At 33.0% G+C, this 23,509-nt stretch overlaps 2 protein-coding genes across 2 annotated transcripts; one reads left to right on the plus strand and one right to left on the minus strand.

The window, feature by feature from the left end:
* The first annotated feature begins 17,702 nt into the window (after window positions 1-17,702).
* Window positions 17,703-19,550, plus strand: LOC105220153 (putative nuclease HARBI1). Its single transcript, XM_054235807.1, is given in 5 exon segments — window positions 17,703-17,790; window positions 17,850-17,882; window positions 17,948-18,242; window positions 18,310-18,580; window positions 18,849-19,550. Coding segments are annotated over 3 exon segments (1,056 nt in total). The 5' UTR covers window positions 17,703-17,790; window positions 17,850-17,882; window positions 17,948-18,123; the 3' UTR covers window positions 19,515-19,550.
* A 120-nt stretch (window positions 19,551-19,670) lies between these two features.
* On the minus strand, window positions 19,671-20,853 carry LOC128923539 (uncharacterized). Its single transcript, XM_054235808.1, has 4 exons — window positions 20,428-20,853; window positions 20,177-20,363; window positions 20,027-20,120; window positions 19,671-19,953 (listed from the first exon to the last, which is right to left on the minus strand). The coding sequence occupies exons 1-4, from the start codon at window positions 20,615-20,617 to the stop codon at window positions 19,702-19,704; spliced, it is 723 nt and encodes a 240-aa protein (XP_054091783.1). The 5' UTR covers window positions 20,618-20,853; the 3' UTR covers window positions 19,671-19,701.
* Between the last annotated feature and the right edge of the window lie 2,656 nt (window positions 20,854-23,509).

The following is a 23,509-nucleotide window of genomic DNA, read 5'->3' on the forward strand; positions in this document are numbered from 1 at the left end:
CCATAGGTTTTCAAGGCCCCATGTATCGAACATGAGGACCTGGGGTCTTCTAACCTAATATTAGGGTTTCCAACTTTCAATGGACTTTATACAATATATATGATGAATATGTGGGTCAAATTGTGTATTATATAATATAAATAAAGTTAAATAAATAAATTGCGAGAGTATAAAATGTTCGGTTACACCCGAACTTAGTCTTTCCTTACTTGTTTGGTTTATTTTTATACTCTCGCAACCTGTTGCACAGAGTATTATAGTTTTGTTCACATAACGGTTGTTTGTGTCACCAAGAAATAAAAGAGTTAGATATGGGGTTATATATATATAAATGATCAGGATGACGAGTGGAGTTGAAATCCGAATGTCTGTCCGTCCGTCCGTCCGTACAAGCTGTAACTTGAGTAAAAATTGAGATATCTTAATGAAACTTGGAACACATGTTCCTTGGGACAGTGAGAGTGTTGCTTTCGAAAATGGGCATAATCGGTCAACTGCCACGCCCACAAAATGGCGATAACCAAAAACACATAAAGAGCTATAACTAAGCCATAAATAAAGTTATGAAAATAAAATTTGAAACATAGAATCGCATTAGGGAGGGGCGCATTTGAATGTAATTTTTTTGGAAAAGTGGGCGTGACTAGGGATGGCAACGATTAATCATTTGATTAAATTAATCGATTATTTTCATTCAATTTACGATTTAATTGCATCGAAACACCTTTTCTAATTACTCGACTATTACTCGAGTAATTTCAAAATAATCGCAAACAGCATTTTGAAATTTAATACATTTTATGTTCATCTAAGTTAGCTACAAGTGTCGAAATTGCAAACGGTGTAAACATAGTTAAATTCTAATATGTCAACGTAGTTTAATATCAACAAATGAATGTCTGGTAACACTGCATTTACAGTTAAGTCAAACGCATTTTACGTTCAGCTGTTTGAAGAGCAATGGCGCCAGTTAAAAGCGAAGTGTGGACATTTTTCTAATAAAATAAGCAATAACTACGTTAAATGTCAGCTTTGCTGCAAAAATTTAAAATTTTCTAATAACACTTCAAATATGTTGCAGGATTTAAAATTAAAACATGCAAATGTAGCCTGCAAATTGGTGGTAAGTCGGAGCAATCGGTATTACATTTTAAATTTCTTCTAGTTATATATAAATATATGTGTACAAATTAGACTTTGCAATCTTGGAGTAAAGACAATGTTTCCCTAAGTGATGATGACACTGACACCATTTTGTGCACTCTAGTGCACACAAGAAGGAGGAAGGACAACGATTTTACATCTCCACAAGATGAATTGAGCTTTTATTTGAATTGTCAGGTATTAGAACTAAGTCGAAACACTATTTATGCTTGGGAAGAAATGAAAACCGTTTACCCAAACTATACGGACTTTCAAAAAAGTATTGTCATCTACTTGGTACCTCAGTACCAGCTAAGCGGCTTTTCTCAAAAGCGGGTGCAACTGCGACCGAAAAACGCAATCGTTTGACAACACAAAGTTTATCGAAATTGCTTTTTCTTCAAACTTGGTTGAACAGACTTCTAAATTTTCTGAATATATTCAATGAATATATTTTCCTTTATGCTAAGACAAATGAATTTTTAATACGATATTTTAATTTTATTTCCGTTTTTGTTTTTGTGTATATACGAACACAATTTGAATGTCTGAAATAAGAATATAGTCTCCTATATTTTATTGGTTTTATTTTTACGCAAAGTTGCAAACATTGGAATTAATCGATTAATCGATTTTTTTACATTAATTGCAATTAATTGCAATTATTTTTTTATATCTTGCAATTAATCATTTGATTATTTAATCGATTAAAAAAAATTTTTTGCCATCCCTAGGCGTGACCCCGCCCCCAAATAGGTTTTTTGTATATATCTTGCAAACCAATAGAGCTATATAAACCAAACTTTCTGCAGTCGTTTCTTTTAGCCGTTTCCTTATACAGTCCAAAAATTAAAGAAATCGGATAATAACCGCGCCCACCTCCCATACAAATGTTAGGTTGAATATGACTAAAAGTGCGTTAACTCACTAATGAGAAACGTCAGAAACACAAAATTTCACAGAAATGATAGCAGAAGGAAGCTGCACTGAGATTTTTTTACAAAATGGAAAACGGGCGTGGCGTCATATCTCAAGAACTACTCGACAGATTTCAATGAAATTCGGTATATAACACTCTTGACATACTTATGACACTGGTGGAATACGGGCGAAATCGGTTCACAACTACACCTACTTCCCATATAACTCAATTTTGAATCCTTCTGATTCGTTCACTTTATAATGTATACATAAGGAACCGATAAAGGTAGCGAAATAAAACTTTACACAAATATTGTATTTGAGCTGTGACATCACTTGTGGAAAAATTGTCAAAATCGGACCATGACTTTTCAAGGCCCCTGATATCAAACATGAAGAACTCAGTGCCTAAGGGAAATTTTTCACCGAATATATACAGTATGTCAAGAAACAGTTTACACATAGAAAATAAATACACTTTTTCACATTCCGCAGTCAAATTTTTTACCTTTTACTTCAGTTCAACATATTTTTTGAATCAGGGATGGTTACTTAGAATATTTCAAGAGATGTGATGCAAAAAAAGCTGCGAAAGCAATGCAAAAACCAACCAAGAACAACAAAAAACAAAAATCATTCAATTTTCTTAGTGTCAAGAAAAACTTTACACACTTCGATTATTTGACTTGTTAAGCACGTGTTATACAGTTAACCGTACTTCACCGTTACCTATTCTTCGTAAAGGCATTTACAATGAATTTGTCAATTAGTTGGTGATTAATTTTTGCTTTTTTTCATATCTGAATTACCCATTATTGTCTTTTTAATATTCCATGCAAAGGGTTTAGTTTGAAGAGGTCCAATTATTGCCCCATAATCCCCAATGGGGTAAAAACGTTTGAGATCTAACAGCAATGTTTTCTTTGACCCTCTAAATAGTGTAAAATGGCTAAAATTGATCGGAAAATATGGAAATACAAGAACCAAAGCCAGAAAAAGGCCCTAAATTATATATAAGTGGACATGTACAGTGCTTAATGTCTCGAAAACTTGACCAAATTCCAAAAATTTCGATCAGTGTTCTTACGAAAGAGTTCTAGGAAGAGTGCAACATTCAGATTTCTCATGAAACTGCGCGACAAAACATGCTACGACATGAATACATATGTATCAAGATGTGCTATAAAAAATAATCGAAATGATGTTGTGTCTTTCTAATGAAAATAATGCCTTGTGTCGTACTCTAGTTAGCCAATTGTTGAAATATAACATCTTCTTGTTCTCGTCCCATTATATGACATCATCCCAGTAGTTCCCAGGTTCAGAAATATACTTAGTAATAGCAAACAAAAAACGTTTCTCTACATTTTTTTTTTGGCACATCTTCGTGCATGTTCATGTCGTAGCATGTTTTGTCACGCAGTTTCATGAGAAATCTGAATGTTGCACTCTTCCTAGGACTCTTTCTTAAGAACACTGATCGAAATTTTTGGAATTTGGTCAAGTTTTCGAGACATTAAGCACTGTACATGTCCACTTATATATAATTTAGGGCCTTTTTCTGGCTTTGGTTCTTGTATTTCCATATTTTCCGATCAATTTTAGCCATTTTACACTATTTAGAGGGTCAAAGAAAACATTGCTGTTAGATCTCAAACGTTTTACCCCATTGGGGATTATGGGGCAATAATTGGACCTCTTCAAACTAAACCCTTTGCATGGAAGATTAAAAAGACAATAATGGGTAATTCAGATATGAAAAAAAGCAACAATTAATCACCAACTAACTGACAAATTCATTGTAAATGCCTTTACGAAGAATAGGTAACGGTGAAGTACGGTTAGCTGTATAACACGTGCTTAACAAGTCAAATAATCGAAGTGTGTAAAGTTTTTCTTGACACTAACAAAATTGAATGATTTTTGTTTTTTGTTGTTCTTGGTTGGTTTTTGCATTGCTTTCGCAGCTTTTTTTGCATCACATCTCTTGAAATACCGTAAGTAACCATCCCTGATTCAAAAAATATGTTGAATTGAAGTAAAAAGTAAAAAATTTGGCTGCGGAAAGTGAAAAAACGTATTTATTTTCTATGTGTAAACTGTTTCTTGACATACTGTAGGTAAATATCTAAATAAATTGCGAGAGTATAAAATGTTCCGTTGCACCCGAACTTAGCCTTTCCTTACTTGTTAAATTCAAATTTATTTATATTTTTAATTAATTCATTAACATGTTTTTCCTTACAGCTCAATACAATCATTTATTTTCAGACAAAGGTAGACGGCGTTTTTTTACTCTTTCGTTTGCATAAACGAAATGTTTTTGTAGCGTTGATCTAACGGCTTTTTCGTCCACTTGAAACATTTCATGGCAAATATCTAAAAAAGAGGAAAGAAATGTAGTTATTGTTAAAAGAATTAATCTTAATAAATAAAAATCACGTGTCACGTTGTTTGTTTTCGATGGACTCCTAAACTACTGAACCGATTTTATTGAAATTTTTAACACTGTGTGCAGTTTGGTCCAACTTGAAAGATAGGATAGTTTATAACTCTCCTTATAGTCGCATTATTTATTTATTGCAAATTATTTGTTTATTATTAGCAAAGAGCTATCCACCAGTTGGTGGCGCTAAGTGCGCTATGTTACAGTAGATGGCGCTACATTTCTTTCTAAATTTTCATGGATTTAGGCTGTCATAACAAAAGCTGCCACTTGCTAAAAACATTAAATGAAAATGCGTTGTTTGAAGTTTATATTATTTGTGGTAAAATTATACGAATCTATGACTTCCAATATTCTAAATTTAAGAAAAAATCACATACAATTTGTGAAATAAATAAAGTTATGTACATATGTATGGTCAGACAAATAAGCAATGCTGCCACTCTTTTCCAGTAAATCTTCCTCGAATTTGGGAGATTTCAGAGGAATTTATGTATTGCATGTATTTCCTAAATGCAAAAAAAAAGTTCATTTATTTGCATTTAGGTATAGAATTTTGTATGGCTAATGCCCGGTTTCACAGTCCATACTTAAGTTGTGCCTAAATAAAATCTTAGCTAAGTATTGTTGCAAACTGAGTAGTCGTTTGCGTTTCACAGTCAATGCTTAATTTCTATAAAATTTTATTATGATATATGGCAACGTTATGGGCAACATATGTTTTACAAATGTGATTGATAAAAATATGTTTGAAATATTTAAATTATTACAGACAATACATAAATTTGCGAGGAAAATTATATCAAAAATTGATGAAAACAACAAAAGAACCCCAAATTTCAACACTAGCGAGTCGGAGCACCTATGGGAACTGAAGGAAAAGTATAAGCTGTTATTGAGTGCAAACGAACGGACACTTACCCTACGCTACGAAAGATGTCTCTGAAAATTCAAAGCAAATTCAAAACAAAAATCAGCTGTTATTTAAGCATTGCTTAAGCCTCCCATTTTCAGTGCTTAAGCATAACCTAAGTATGAACTATAAAACACTAGTTTCCTGTTTTATCTTAAGCACAACATAAGTATGGAGTAAAGTTATAAATAAATGTCCATTTGTGGGTTAGATTTGGATAATCTATGTTTTTCCCATGGGCAATTATATGTTGCATGCTCACTTGTGGGAAAACCATCAAATCTATTTGTGTTAGCTCGAGACAGGTTAACCAAAAATATTGTGCACCAATTGGTGCTAAGTTAAATTAAAATGTTTATACATAATTCAAAAAAATAAATACTACTATTAAAAATTAAGAATTATCTATCCTAAGATTATAAAATTAAATGTTACATGTTGTCAACTAACAACTTTGTAATTAACTTATTTGTTAAAAACTTGAATATAAAATCAAAAATTAACTATTTTATGAAAATTTGTGCTTATTATCAACTCTACGAAAATTTTCATCAATAATTTTAAAAATCCCGTGGATTTTTATACCATATATATACTAAGGTTTCCGTCTTTATTCATAAATAATAATTTCACTGTAGTGAATAGTTTACTTCAACATAGCAAATCTAAAAGTGAGGAAATGTTCATTCTGAGAATTCGAATGATTCAAACCGATTTATCGTTTAAGTTCAAAATTTTACAGTTTCATATGTACATACATAGGTATGTATGTGTCATGTTAGCGTGTTGGAGAGCCATCTTCTTTATTTGTTTACACGCTACACAACAAAACGAAGAACGAACTTCCCTAAAAATATTTAAATTGATCAGAGACGTTATTCCCTGAATATATTAACATTCATTTCATATCATTCATATTAACAATGGCCTTGAACAGAGTTCAAAAAGCGTTTTAACTATTTCAAATAAAAATTGGGCGGGGCGAAGTTCGCCGGGTCAGCTAGTACAATATAAAATAATATCACTTTTTATTATTGTTGTAACTAAACATTTTTCCGCGCTTGGCTTATCTGCCGTGCCCCTCCACGAAAAAGACATTGCCAATTCGTCTGAAAAAATGCGCCTGATTGCTGCTCTTAGAAAAGGGGTTGACGCTTCACCCCCAGTCTTCTTAATATATAGTTTCTATAAATAATTCTTTGTTATACATTTGTAAATGGTAAAAGCAACATAACAAGCATTATACATACAAATGTTTCCAACAAGTCTGGCTTTTGTAAAAGCTGTGCTTCGAAATCGTCAAGATCCTTCTTATGGTAAAATAATAGTTGGTCGAATTGTGGGCTTTGACTTTCAGAGTGTTTTCCCCTGTTTTCCAATTTGACCGCAATAACTTCCTCTGTCAGCTTCAACAATTTTATTTTGTTTTCTTCCTTTAGTAATAATAATATTATTTACACTGCAACACCATGGTCTTGAAATTGAACTTCAACACTTGAATTACTATGCAACAACTTTGAATTTATAGTTTTTTTAGCTTCCTTTCTAGCTTTTCTTTTTATTTGAGTGGCTGGCATTATAAAATAATTAATTTTTATTACTTTAATTGGCAAATTCAAAAATAATGAATTATTAAGCTATTTTAATTAATTACTTTAAAATTATGTTTTATTTTATTTATTTCACGCAATAGAGAGCTGTTGCTTTGGAGATGAACTATATGGAAGTGAGAAATGCATGCATTATTTTGTCACAAAAAGAAATATTTTGATGTTGTTAACTGTATACTCATAACGGGATCACGAAACAACACAACTGATATTTAATCAACTTGTTGAGCTGTTTTTGATACTTGTACATTTTGTTATTGTAAACGGCAAATTTATCAAAAAACAATCACCAAGAACAATCAATAATGATACGTAAATCACCATACAATCAACTCAATGCTATCTGGGTTCCTACGTCGCAGCAACTCCAGCGATTGCTAGACTGAATATTCTCCTAGCGGGCCCGGGATGGCTAAATGAGTCTCAACCACCCTGGACACACACCATTTCCACATGCAAACACACATCACTAACACGCTACATTCACCACATCACCACTTACCATCCACATCATACAACACTCAAGAGCGCGCTACACATCAATACTACACACCGATACACCAATACACACACGTACATCAAACCGATAACAGCACACACGAGGACACCACACCGGCCACATTTTCATACAAAAGGGATCGCAAGAGGAGATCTCGCCCTTTTTTTCTCTATTCGATACGCCGTCGATAACAAACGCAAGCCTTTCCGCTTAAGTCAAACGTTGAATTTTCGCATTTTTCGCGTCCTTTTTTATAATTCGCTGTAATCTTTTAATAAACCAATCGAGTCTTGTGACAATACAGTTGAAAGAAACTTTATTTCTTTTCATTCAAAGAATTATCAGTGGTAAGTGTTTCCTTAAAAGAAAAGCACGAGGTACTTAGCTACCGATTTCTTTAATTTTTGGACTGTATTAAGAAGTGGCTAAAAGCAGTGGCTGCAGAAAGTTTTGTTTATATAGCATTATTGGTTTGCGAGATAAATACAACAAACCTATTCGGGGGCGGGGCCACGCCAATTACATCTAAATATGCCCCTTCCTAGTGCAATCCTTTGTACCATATATTTTCATAGCTTTATTTGTGGCTTAGTTATGGCACTTTTTGTGTTTTCGGCTTTCGCCATTTTATGGGCTAGGCAGTGGTCCGATTTTGTCCTTCGAAAGCAACCTTCCTATGGTGCCAAGAAATAAGTGTGCCAAGTTTCATCAAGATATTTTAATTTTTACTCAAGTTACAGCTTGCACAGACGGACAGACAGACATTCGGATTTTGATTCGCCTCGTCGCACAGTGGGGCCAATGGAGATCATTTCTCGGATTAATTAAAAAAAAATATATGAAGATCCTTCAAAACTAAGTATACTTGCTTAAAGTACACAAAATTCTACATCAGTAAGCAAAAAAATAAATGTCAAATACGTAATAGTGCTTACGTAGTGAAGCTACAAACTTGATATTTGTGAAACAAAAATCTAATTTTTTGTTTTTTAAAGCCGCAGATCTTTTGTACGTAAATTGTGTTTTTGTAAAGTAATTCTAAAAATTTGTAAAACTTAACCATGGAACCATCAAACTCAGGTAATAATTGAACTAGTTTGCTAAATTGTGTGTAAAGTTATAATTGCAAAAGTATGTTTTTTGAGATTATATATATGGAGTCCAAAAAAAAATTAATTTTCTTAGTTTAAGTAGACAAAGAGTTGGTAGTTCAATTGAGTTCAGATAAGATTTAAACACCATTGGAAAGCCTGAACAATTAAATGTTATTTTAGAGAAATTTAGGTTGCGCATCAGTGCGCCTCAGAAGATATCCTCGCATTTGTAATAATATTCCGTATGCAATTTATAAATTAAATTTGCTTCTGGACTGTAGCTTGTGCGCCGGTTTTGTTGTTGTTTTTGTTGTTACATTTACTGTTGTTGTTTATATTGTTGGAGTTTCGTTGCTTTTGTTGTTGTTATTTTTTATTTTTATTTTTTGTTTTGTTTTAATATACCATATTTTAAGAGTCATGTGATTAAATTTTGCAGGAACATGCTCAAACGTCGTTTTTTTTACTCGCCTCAGCTTGTACAATATTTTCAATTGTGTCAGCTGTAGGACAATGGATGATAAAATCATGCATTTAAAAGAAGAGCTCAAAAAACGTACTGGTTATTCTGAAGACAACTCTCAAGTTTTCAATGAACGAATAAAAAAATTTGTATTTGAGTTCAAGAAAAAATGGAATAAGGCCCATAGAAGGGAAGATAGATTTCTATCTGATATTAATAAGAATTGGGTACAATCGTCAATTGGGTTTCCACTAGGTCAAGCATGTAAAAGAGGTCGAAAAGAAATTTCATTTAGTGACTCTAGTGATTCGTCTAAATTAAAAAAAACTAAATTTTTAAGAGATACCACAGAGTTGCCAGTTTTACTTCATGTAGCAGAAACTAAATTAAGAACAACCGGCTCCGTAGAAAAATCAAAAGCGATACGTAGTATCGTACATTTTTCACCATCAACAGCCAAAAGGTTTAACGAAAGTTTAAAGAAACCTGTAGTCAGTACAAAAATGTCAAATCTTAAAGCTCTAGCTGTCTTCGTAGAAGCTAAGCTATCTCGCTACCAATACAATGTTGTTAGACAATCTGCTCCAGATAAGTTTCCGTCATATAAAATTATACAAAACGAGAAAAAAAAGTGCTATCCAGAATATCGGTGCATTACAATAAGCGAAACTTCCGCTGAAGTAAGTTTACAAGCACTATTAAACCACACAGCAGAACGATTAATACAAATTCATGAAAACCGTATTGACTCGTTAATTAACCAAAAACTCCAACTGTATACTAAATGGGGATTTGATGGAAGCTCTGGTCACAGTTCGTACAAGCAAGCTTTTCATGGATGTGATGGTATCGATTCCTCCGTATTTTTAACTACAATTGTGCCTCTAAAACTTATGTTGGCTGAACAAGTAATTTGGAAAAATCCTCGACCATCATCAACTAGATTTTGTAGGCCCCTAAAAATTGAATTTGTGAAGGAAACCAAATCTGTGGCGATTACGGAAAAGGAAAGGGTAGAACAAGAAATTAAGAATTTAATTTGTACAAGTATACTAGTTAATGACAAAGTTGTATATGTGGATCACAAATTAATTTTGACAATGATTGATGGGAAGGTGTGCAATGCTTTAACTGGAACTACATCAACACAAAAGTGCTATTTATGTGGGGCAACTACTAAGGATTTTAACAATATAGAAGACATGATCGAAAGACCTGTAAATGTAGAAAACTTGAAATTTGGCTTATCTATTCTTCACGGCTGGATTAGATGTTTTGAAAGCCTCCTACATATTTCATACAAATTGCCGATACAGAAATGACAAGCTAGAACCGATTCAGAAAAACAAATCGTTTCTGAGACGAAGCGAAAAATTCAGAAGCAATTTAAAGAAATTTTAGGATTAATAGTGGACCAACCAAAACCTGGCTTTGGAAACACAAATGAGGGTAATACCGCCAGACGTTTTTTTCAAAATGCAGAAAAGCCTGCTGAAATAACCTCTATAAATTTAAATTTGATAAAGCAAATGCACATTCTTTTAATTGTGGTATCTAGTGGGTATGAAATAAACAACAAAAAATTTCGATTTTTTTCACGTAAAACAGCAAAACTTTTTGTTAAGTTGTATATGTGGTACAACATGCCCCCGACTTTGCACAAATACTTTATACACGGACCTGAAATTATTGATAACGCACTTTTGCCTATTGGCCAATTATCAGAAGAAGCACAAGAAGCTCGCAATAAAGATTTTAAAAAATATCGGGAATTCCATTCAAGTGCAGCCGCGAAAAGTCTAATCAAGGTATTCTCAATTCTTTTTTTTTAACCTCAGATCCAATAATTTCAAGCATGCGAAGATTGCCAAAAAAGAACTTGCAAAATTTACCAGGAGAGGCTGTCGATTTAATTATAAGTGATGAGTATGGAAATAGCGATGATGATAGTGAAGATGTTGATGATGATGATAATGATGATGATGATGACGTCGACGATGACGATGATGATGTTAGTGAAGGTGACAATTATTACAATGAGAGTTTAGATACAGATGACATCGATATTAAATAAGAACTTTTTGGAATTGCTTCAATTCTATAGTCATATATAGTAAACCATTATTTTAATATTACAGCTGCATCCAAATCTTCTTAAAAACTATTTGTTGTGACTAACTGGATTTGAATAAAATATAAAATAATCAAAAATTATAAAAATAAAGCTTCAGTTAATTAATCCGAGAAATGATCTCCATTGGCCCCACTGTGCGTCGCCCTGATCACTTTGGTATATGTATATAACATTATATCTAACTCGTTTAGTTGTGGGTGTTACAAACAACCGTTATATGGACAAAAGTATAATACTCTCTTAGCAACTTTGTTGCGAGAGTATAAAAATAAATAAATTAAAAACATAGTGTTATAATTAATCTTTCCGCAGGAGCTATGCCTCCTTGGTAGTTTGTATTTGCTTAAAAATTTAATGTTTTACATTATGAATTTTTGAAGTTATACTTCTTATACGACTTCGGAAAAGGTTGCGATAATTGCTTAACGCTTCAGTGGAGAGGGAATAGCGTTGAACAATTAACGCGAGAGATAGTGAATGAGAGTAAAGCAGAGAACTTAAAGCACTTGCCATGCTTATGATATTTGAGCAATTCTTGTTTTTGTAGAACAATGTTTAAATTTTTGGTTGGTGACATATTCACATGTGTACGCATATGTATGATTGTATGCTTGCGCATTATATGTTTTTCTTTCGTTTCTGTTTCATTTCTGCGAATTCTCAAATATTTTGTGTGACTTTTGGTTGAAATACTCTGCGTTAGCAGTTGAAAAGTTAAGACTTCACAGGATAATTTCTGTAGACAGTGTTTATTTACTAATTAATTCGTGTTCTATATAATATTGACGTACTATTTGTAGTATTACTACACAGTGAATAGTGATTCAAATGATTCAAACAAACAATAAAATAAGTGACAGTGATAATACGCATATCACAGCGAATTCCAGGTTATGTGATGGTAAGTTTCTCTTGAATATTTGAATTGTCCGTAATAGATGCACCTTGTGCATTAAACTTGTGCTCTTGAAACTAATATCAATTGAATTGGCAAACATTTTAATGGTTTGATTTTAAATTGATTTTACAGCGGAAATATACAGTGCACAGTGGGCCAGAAGGTAGGCAAAAGCGGCCAAAACTAAAAAATTGATCAAATTCGTTCGAAAATTCTTACTCGGGAGTTTTCGGGGTCGCTGATTACGAATCTGAAGTTAGTTTTTAAAAATTCAAAATGGCGGATCCAATATGGTGGACGACTTTTTTAAAAAATCATCGAGTTCACTTGCAAATGGTAACTCGGGGTTTTTTGGGGTCGCTGATTACGAATCTGAAGTTAGTTTTTGAAAATTTAAAATGGCGGATCCAATATGGCGGACGAAAAATTAAAAATTCATTGGATTCGCTCGAAAATCGTTAGTCGGGGGTTTTTGGGGTCGCTGAACACGAATCCGTGTTTTTCAAAATTCAAAATGGCGGATCCAATATGGCGGATGACTTTTGAAAAAACTTAACGTATTCGTCTGAAAATAGTTACAAGGGGGTTTTCGGGGTCGCTGATTACTAATCTGAAGTTAGTTTCTAAAAATTCAAATTGGCGGATCCAATATGGCGTATCAAACAATAATAATTTGTAAAATAATATAATTGAAACATTTATTTACATGGGGTGCTTTTTGGTGAGTCCCCTTGCCTCTCACAAAATAAATATGATTTTTGAAAAACGAAATTTTAAAATTCACTTTGAATATTCTCATATTCTTCATCCGTCAATTCAATTTCGTCTAATATTGAATAATCTTCGAACACACTTCTATTAATATGGTCTTCGCCATCATTATCATCATCATCATCGCTGTCTTGAGTGGTGGACACTGATTGTAATTCTTCGTCCTTGTTTGATTCTGGCGTTGCAAACAACGCTCTAACTTCTGCTGGAATAGTTAATACCTTCTTTTGATTATGTCGCATTTGAAGACTCATGCTAGATATAATTACATCTGAAGTATCCATTACTCTATTAAATACATCAGTTAGATTCGATATTCTATCGTGTTTTCTACTGCGGCATTTTCTAAAATTTTTGTAATCCTTATTTCTAGCTTCAGATGCTTCTTCACCAAGAATTCCAATAGGTAATATACTTGTATTAATAACTTCAGCTCCGTGGACAACTATTTTATGTAGTTCAAGTTCAAGACACTCAGCCAATAATTCTGGGTTTTCGAAAGCTCTACGATCTTTCTTTGTATACTCCGCCATTTTAAGTATTACAGTTTTACCTTTTTTTTAAATGATTAAATTTGGATATGATTAAATTTGAATATAAGTATTTTAGATTTTATTTTTTCAAACAACATAAGCAAAATATATGATTAGTATATTCGAAAAGACATGTTTTTCAAGTAAATTCAACTGGAAACCGACGGTGGCGCCATCTATCTGTTTGTAGCATATAAATATTATGAACACAATGCATCGAAAGACCAAATATTAATTTTGTCAGTCGAAAATTGACTATACGTAAATATATGTTACCACAAGCCAGTATCGAGCCTATATATGAGTGTCGAAAAATTTTAAGTGCGCGCACGCGAGTGTTTTGCAATATTTCTAATTGAAAAGTGAAAACGGGCAAAAGTGGGCAGGATAAACTTAAAGTATATGAAAAAATGAATCGATTAAAACCTCGGACTTTTTTATATACAGGGGAATCTCGGGGAATCTGCATTCGGCAGCGAGCATAGTCGAAAAATAATATGCACCGGTGAATAACAATCTTGTGTACTATGCTTTATATACAATTTTTTTAAATATTTTTTTCTTGCAACTTACTTCTTTTGCCATACAGACTAAGAAACTAATTCGAATTTTTATGAAATATTTATCAATTTTAAACTATATTCATTATTTTGCGCAAAAAACGTAATCAAATTTTAGTGTCGAATTGAAATTCAAAGTACTGCGGAGTTAAAAATATTTTATTAAATGTAACAGAAATTGGCTAAAATCTACTTTGATATGTGTAGATTACTATAAACAAAACAAAAATTTAAAAAAAGATAGTCGAGTTTTGGCCGCTTTTGCCTACCTTCTGGCCCACAGTGCAGTGTAGCCCGTGCTTCAAGAGGGGGGAAAACAGCACAATGGATTAATGATGGCTGGACCTCCGATCAATGTTGATCCATGAATGATTGGTGGACTTTCTACGTGCAAAGCAACGAATGCAGGACCCTCTACAAGTAGTGGTATACATTTCAGGGATATACCACGAAGGAAATCAACAGCAGAATATCAGCGAGAGTATAGAGTACGGAAAAGATCTCAGCGAGAATTAACAAGGGCCGCACCATCACGGCAAAGAAACGAGAGTACAACCGAGGATACAGAGCAAAACACCAATAATACCGGCACCGAAAACGTGAGAAATAATCCACAAATTCCTTATGCTTACTTTCAACAACATAAAAAGGCACATGAGTTTCTAATGGCAAAATTTACGAATAATAGTTTTGGATTTGCTTGCTCGATATGTGATCGCCTGTGGTTCAAGCAAGATTTAATCGCACTTCCTGAGAATATTGATCAGGAAGTACTTTACAGAATTGTACCGGATGTTCCAAGAGAAAATATTAAACCATGTCCAATCTTGCTTGTAACGCCACCAATAGATATTTGCACCAAGTCTTTAATAAAAAAATATTTTTATCCTTTCCCTCTCGCTAGTTTTCTTTCATACAAAATGATATGCATTTCTTGGAATATCACTAAGAAGTATAACTTCTTTCGCGCGTAGGGACTCCAAGCACCTTTTTGAAGTTATACTTCTTATACGAGTTCGGAACAGTTGCGATAATTGTTGCGCAACATTATGCATAAACATACATATGTACATGTTTATATATATAAATATAAATATATATTAATATCAACATTCTGGAAAATTGTAAGTATAAATTGAATAAAAATAGGAAATATATTAATAAAAATGAGTAAAAGACATATTAAAAGATTAATAAAAAAGGAAAGAGACATTTATATTGCTAGGCTAGGTAGAGGAAGGTTTGAGGAAGAGAATGTGGCAGGTGGTGTGGCGAGTGATTCAAATGTCGTATTAAATGTATTAAGTGAACAATCTTCAAGTGAACAATCTGAAAGTGCACAACCTTCTTTAAAGGAGAAAGTAACGCAGTGGCTTTTAAAATATAGACCTTCGCGGAAAAGTTTTGAAGAATTGTTGCAAATTTTACGTAGCGAAAATTTAGATGTGCCACAAAGTGCGGAAACGTTGCTTGCAAAGCATAAGCAGCGGGCAATAATAACAAATGTCTCGTCTGGATTTTATTGTCACATCGGTGTGAAAAAACAATTATTAAAAGCAGCAAACGTTTCGTAAAACACAGTTCCATTTCAGTGGATATTAATATTGACGGCTTACCTTTGTTTAAAAGTTCACGTACTCAGCTTTGGCCAATATTATTAAGAGTTAATAACGTTAAAAACCTTTCAGTTTTTCTTGTAGGAATATATGTACATATGTAGGGTCAAAAAAGCCAGATAGTTTAGAAAACTTTTTATTTTCATTTGTGGACGAAATGAAGGATATTATTAAAAATGGTATACAAATTTTAGGAAAAAACATTAAAGTTACAATACGTTGTATAGTTTGTGATGCCCCGGCTATAGCTTTTATTTGCGGAATTCCAGGTCACGTGTCGGCAAATGGTTGTTCTATGTGTACGCAAGTGGGTCGGAAAATTCAACATACGCTTGTACACAGTGTAGAAAGTTTAGAATTAATATCGGACTATGAATTCGCTAACAGAAAATATGTTAGTCATCATTTACCAAAATACAGAAATAAACAAACGCCATTGGAAACAATAGGTGTTAAAATGATTAGCCAAGTAACCATAGATTACATTCACCTCATTGACTTAGGAGTAATGCGTAAAATTTTATTAAGAATTTTAAATGATAAAATTAGCATTAAGGTAGATAAAAAAAGTAAAGATAGTATTTCAAAAGATTTAAAGGATTTAAGGTCACATGTTCCTAAAGAATTCGACAGAAAACCTAGAGGTTTTGAAGAAATATTAAATTGGAAAGCGACAGAATTCCGTCAGTTTCTTCTTTACACAGGCATTTCTGTTTTAAAGGATTATCTATCCAATGATTTGTATTATGAGTTCTTACTTTTACATTCTGCTTGCAGATTATTACTATGCCCTAAAACGTATGTTGCTAATATCAATATAGCACAAAATATGCTTTCGTTATTTGTTGAGAATTTTCCTATAATATTTGGAGAAACCAGTGTGACGTAAAATGTTCACCACCTCCTTCATTTAGCAGAGAATATCAAGGCAATTGGTATTATATCGAGCTCCTCAGCTTATGATTTTGAAAATTATTTGCAAATTTTACAAAAGTATGTCAAGAAACCAATGCATATATTACAACAACTTTTTAACAGAATATCATTCGAGAATTTGATTAAAGGGCCAACGCACATTGGTTTGAAATCACTTAAAAACGGAATGTTTCACTACTACGAATGTTCATAATGACTGCGTTTTTACCCCTAAAAATCCCAATAACTATTGTGTTATAAAGCCGTATATGCCAATAGAAATCCAACGATTTACAACTGAGAATGGTGGTATGGTTATAGGAAAAAAGTTTACTAACATTACAAATTTTTTCACGGAGCCTATAGAGTCAACAACTTTAGGAATATGTATAGTAGATTCAACTCCATTAGAAGAGGAAATGTCATTTTCTGTTGATAAAATAGAATGCAAGTTGTTTGGTTTGCCTCATAAGAACCGTTTGCTTATGATTCCAATTTTGCATACTTGCTTGTAATACTTGATATAATAAAATTATATTTTTATTTTTTCCGTTACATAGATAATAATGTCATCTTTCAAAAAACTAAAACAAACTAAGAAAAATATTTTACCCCAATGTAAGTAAACTTTATACATATGTAATGTTAATCTAATCAGTTGTAACATGTAATTTTTTACAGACTCTGTTCCAACAGTTCCCCTCAGTGATTGTTCTAATTGTTCTAATTGTGGCTATCTGGCTGAAATTAAAAACTTACCGAAAAAATGGAAGGTATTAAATATAATTTATATAATATATAACTAGATATGTATGTTATAGTTGTTTGTTTCAGATTCTCAATTTAGGCAAAATAAGGCCATTATGGAAGCTCTGGCTGAGCAAAAAGTATTGCAGCAGAAATTAATTCGACAAGAGTCAGTGGGTGCCCCCATAACAGATTTTTCCCCGCTGAAGACAGAGGAAACTTTGAGGGATGTGGAGGAACATATTTGTTTGGAAAATCGCGAAAGTTTTGTAAGTGTAATGGATATTAACAAAACGTAAATGTTCATAATTTTTTCTCTTTTTAACAGGTTTCTACTATTAAGGTTAGTTTCCAGCTCTCAAGAAAAAGCTCAAGAAATTATCGGTATTGTTTCTTTTGTATGAAATAGTAGTAAGCAAGAAATTTTGACATTTCATATTGCACCGTGAATGTTAAACAATGGAAGAAGAAGAGTGTGAAAAATTCAAAACAAACAAAAAAGAGATTTATTTAAGCAAGAGTAATTGGTAAGTTATTTAAATTTATTTAAAAATATCGTGATTAACTATTTGTATTTATTTTTCAGGTGGTTTTTAGTTTCTAGAATGGAAGACGATGAGTAAATTCTATACACTATTTCACCAAATTATAGTTTTTATACAAATATATTTTCTTATATTTTAGGCTAAATTTGATAATATTGATGAACTGTGGTGCTTTCATGAAGCAACAAGAAAAATCGCAGGAAAATGTGTCATTGAGTGAGCCCTTATCTCAAGGCAAGAAATGAGAAGGGGAGGTTTGCCACCGATTTCGAAAACTTGCGGAATGATCCAGCTCGTTTCGTGGAAAATTTCCGCATGCCGCCATGTATATTTGATGAGCTTTGGGAGATGCTGGAGCCACATCTGCTTCCAAAGCGAAATGGCAGACCAAAGGATTTCATCCCAGCTAAAGCCAAGTTTGCAATTGTACTAGAGTATGTTATGAAAATATATAATATATTATATTAGCACAAATAGGATTTGACCGCCTTCTTTTTTCAGGTACCTGGCTTCTGGAGATTTACAACGCCATATTGCCTCCTGCTACCGAATTAGTAAGCAGCATTTTGGAAGAATCGTGTCCGACGTGTGTAAAGCAATATGCTGCGTATTGAAAAATTAAATACCAGAGTGGACTGAACACACGTTGTTGGAAATATCTAATAGCTTCCGAACGCAATGGAATTTTCCGAACTGCGTCGGAGCTATCGATGGAAAACACATATCTATCAAAGCCCCACCAAAATGTGGAAGCGTGTTTTATAATTACAAAGTAAGTAAATATGTCTGTATATGTATAGATTATAATACCCTCGTACGCTAGGGTATGAAAATGAGTAAAATCGGTTCAGGAATTACCTCAGCCCTCACATACTATATATGCCGATTTTCGTTATTCTATTGGGCTTTATGAAGAATATCTGGGTTAAATTGTGTGTTATCTCAATAAAATTACAAAAATTTATTGCGAGAGTATAAAATATTCGGTTGCACCCGAACTTAGACTTTCTTTACTTGTTATTAATATGCTTTTATTATAGGGATTCCATTCCATTGTGTTAATGGCTATATGTGATGCCAATTATAAATTCACATACTTGGATATTGGCGCTTACGGAAGTGAAGGAGACTCCAATATTATGAAGAATTCAAGTTTCGGTATCAGCATTCTTAATGATAGCTGCCAATTTCCAGCCGACGGCTTTATCGATGGCAAAAAAGTACCATATTTCATTGTAGGAGATGACGCATTTCCACTGTGTAAACGTATACTGAAGCCTTATAATAGCAAAAACCTTTCCAAAGAGGAAAAAATTTTCAATTATCGTTTAAGTAGAGCAAGACGGTGTATTGAAAACGCGTTTGGAATTTTAAGTGCAAAATGGCTTTGCCTGAGAAAGGTATTATTTTGTCATCCGGATCGTGCACAATCGATTGTTTCAGCATGCTGCTTACTACATAACTACCTGATCAATAAATGTCGACCGGCTTATAATCCTCCTACCTTCTCTGGATTCGAAGGCATCGATGGGGTATGGGAATCAGGAGAATGGGAAACTCTACAACAAGAAGGCCCTTTAAATGAATTAGGTGCCTACCGGGGAAGAGCATCAGATTATGGCAAATATGTACGAAATGTCATAAAAGATTATGTAAATTCTACATCTGGATCTGTTCCATGGCAAAATAATGCAACATTTCTTTGAACTTTCCATTATTCATGTTTATTTATAAAAAAATACTCACTATTTATTTTATGTATACCAATATATATGTTTTTTTATTAAAAAATAAGTTTAATGTTTCTAAATTTCATGTTTATTTATTTCATAACTAATCATAAGGTAAAAGTGAATAAAAAGTTAATTGTTAGTTTTATTTCTGTTCCTTATTCTATTTTTTTGTTTTAAGTTCATTTACTTGCTGTAACAGCATACTGTTAAATTCCATACACATATCATCACCAACTGACCGTGGAAGCTTATTCAACAACCAGTCAAAACCAGCAAGGACTTGTGCATATGGTGAGTTCTTCTTTCCTGCTACCAAATCCTCTTGTTTCTTCAAGATGTTATTGAATCGACTCCATGCCTCATCATTTTGGCTTCCGCTAAATTTCCGCTTACTTGTGGTGGGTGTTGGATTCTGAAAAATGCACAAACAAAAAATAAAACATTTTCATTTACATGCGCATTATATACACATGATATACACTTACATAATCATATTGCGGAACATTTAACTCCTCCACATCCGCTCTATTTATGGGGGAAGATGAATCGAAATCTTCAAAAACTGGACTTGTGAAAGTTCTGCGAAAACAATGCATAACTTCATGAAATTTTAAAATAATATTAAATTTACTTACTTTCGTTTCTGTGATACATTTGGCAAAAATGCCATTTCTTCAACAAACTCCCAATCAACAGTATCTGAAAACAAAGGCTCCTCCAGCATTTCTCCACCAGCGCTACCACTTTTGTGCTTGCGGGCCACTTTGGCGTGATAGCGATAGCTCTCCCGTAAGCTAATCCACCCAGCTTTGCACTCACTAACTAATACAAAATAAAAACAAGTTAAGAGATTCATAAAATAAAAGTTTAATTTATATACACTTACCAGTTTTGCCAAGGGAATTGCTTATGTGGACCCAGGCCTGCTCCACAGCATTTTTATTTGAATGCAAAACGTTAGTAATGTCCCATATTCGGGGCCATTCTTCCACTTCTTTAATTAAGTTTTGTTTTTCACCTGCCGTGAAATTTCCAATTCGCTTTTGCCGCTTTGTTGTAGGTATTAAGTCTTCCATTTCTAATGTTTAAGCCAAAGAATATATAAAATTCAAATCAAATTCAAATAAAACCACAAACTTGCTTCTTCTTCCCGCTCAATTTACTTCAGAAATATATAGAAACTGTTATGTTTCTTCGCAAAACCAGTGTTGCCTATCCACAATTTATAAAATAAAAGTAGTAAATATACTTACTGAATTTCTTGAGAGCTGGATGTTGCCACAAGAAAATTTAATACAAGAAAACTTCTTGAGCTTTTCTTTAGTGTTTTTTTGTATGGAGTTTTTGCTTTTCTTGAGAGCTGGAAACTAACCCTTAAGAGGTTAGTTCACCAAAATTTTACACGGAACTTTAAAAACATACTTAGCGATAGTATAGTTTTAAGCCACAATGTAGATGGGACACATGGTAAATAAAGGTTAAAGTTCTATGAAAAGTTTTATGCTGTCCTGCTAGGTAAGTAATATTTGTTTTAAATTAATTAAATCTGCATATATAATTAATGTTCTCTCTCTATACAATTCATAGATTCAATTTCACAATTACCCAATGTAATTGATGCGGAGGATCACCTACGGAAGGCTATTAGGATGCAGAAAAAGAGAAATTTCAAAATGGTGTCCCTTTCAAAAACTCCATAATTTGATTTTCATTCATTTTCATAAAAACATGTATTTATTCAATTGAAGTAATGTAACCTTTTTCATATAAAACAATGTAACCTTTTTTCATATAAAACATGTACTTATTCAATTGCAGTAATGTAACCTTTTTCATATAAAACAATGTAACCTTTTTTCATATAAAACATGTACTTATTCAATTGAAGTAATGTAACCTTTTTCATATAAAACAATGTAACCTTTTTTCATATAAAACATGTACTAATTGAAGTAATGTAACCTTTTTCATATAAAACAATGTAACCTTTTTTCATATAAAACATGTACTTATTCAATTGAAGTAATGTAACCTTCTTCATATAAAACAATGTAACCTTTTTTCATATAAAACATGTACATGTACCTGCATGTATAAATATTTCTACGACGTTTTTTCGTAAATAAATAAATTACAAATGAATTCAAAATTAATCGTTATAGTAGAGTTTTATTGCAACTAGTTTTTTAGTTTTTAATGAGGAATATTTTAGTTTTGAATTCACTAGTTTTGGACTATCTTAAAAATGTATTCCGTAGAACCAATCAAATGGAACTACCTAACAACTGTCCACTGTGGAACCGGTGAAAGCCGAGTTGCAAAGTAATGCACTGGACGATAATTGCCACCGCCAATGACATCTCCATGTTAAAGTGGACAGTTGAACGCATTGCATAGGTATTAAGCTAGAACTAGTACTGCCGTTACAATAGGTAGTTCTTTCTAAGATCTAGGGTAGTCGCATTTTCTGCAGGGATGTCATTGAACATACACACAAATTTACATTTGTATATGCGTGCACGTAAGTTTGTCAACCACCAAAAATCAAAAGCAATGTTCTACAAAAACAACAAGCGCCAAAAATTTATGTCGATATGTTTGCATGCTCATACATATTCATACATATTTACGACAAGCCGATTTTCTACCAACAACGCAATGTAGCGTCGCGCATACAATGTACATGTTTATATGTCATTAAACAAACACACAAACTTACATTTGTATATGCGTGCACGTAAGTTTGTCAACCACCAAAAATCAAAAGCAATGCTCTACAAAAACAACAAGCGCCAAAAATTTATGTTAATATGTTTGCGTTCTCATACATATTCATACATATTTACGACAAGCCGATTTTCTACCAACAACGCAATGTAGCGTCGCGCATACAATGTACATGTTTATATGTCATTGAACAAACACACAAACTTACATTTGTATATGCGTGCACGTAAGTTTGTTAACCACCAAAAATCAAAAGCAATGCTCTACAAAAACAACAAGCGCCAAAAATTTATGCCGATATGTTTACGTGCTCGTACATATTCATACATATTTACGACAAGCCGATTTTCTACCAACAACACAATGTAGCGTCGCGCAGGCGGCCAGCAATTTTTCGACACATCGAGCTTTACAGAGTCGTTTCAAGTGATCCCTCCGTAATTATAAATGCGCAAAATATTTATTGGATAGTATTGACTTACTATTAGCAAATATAAATAATTAAATGTATTTAAATATTCTACTAATATATGATGCCATATATTAATGTACTACAATTGATTTTAGTAAGAATCAAGGCATAAAACAATCCATAATAATATGAGTTGGGGACATGGAGCTCTTTGCCTGCGAAAACGCGACACTGATTACAAGTCTGTGACAAAAAAATTACTATTTGCGGTCATTTGTTGTCCGTGGCAACGAAGATTTTACATGAAATGTACTACAAAACATACATATGTACATGTTTATATATGTCATCAAAATAATTTTCCTTTTCAATTTCCCCGGTTAATTCCACCAAATAATATTGTGTAATATTGTACAAATTAACTAATTTATTGCCTTATAGCTTGCAGAGCACAAGTCCAAAATATGTTTGGCTGAAACCTTGCGTGTTGCTAACTCTTGCGAATCAATGCACTTTCACTTTAAAAAATTCAACTTGTTACCTGTTATCCGGCTGAAACGACCAATGTTAGCTCAGGTGGTGGAGTAAGGTGTGCTTCGTTTCGTGGTTATGATTGGCCGTGGGGAAATAGAGGGCGCAATTGATTCCACACAAAGTAATCCAAAAAACAAACAAATATTCTTTGTAATAATTATAATTTTATTTAATATATTGGAATTTCACTTACCACGTTGGATCGGCTGAGATGTCGCAAAGGAAGGAGCAAGAAGAAGCAAAGCAAGAGCGCAGTTTCAAATATTTGGTTGCGTTCAAATTAGACTTCGAAAAA

This window comes from Zeugodacus cucurbitae, chromosome Y (genome assembly GCF_028554725.1).
Source record: "Zeugodacus cucurbitae isolate PBARC_wt_2022May chromosome Y, idZeuCucr1.2, whole genome shotgun sequence".
Taxonomy (NCBI): Eukaryota; Metazoa; Arthropoda; class Insecta; order Diptera; family Tephritidae; genus Zeugodacus; species Zeugodacus cucurbitae.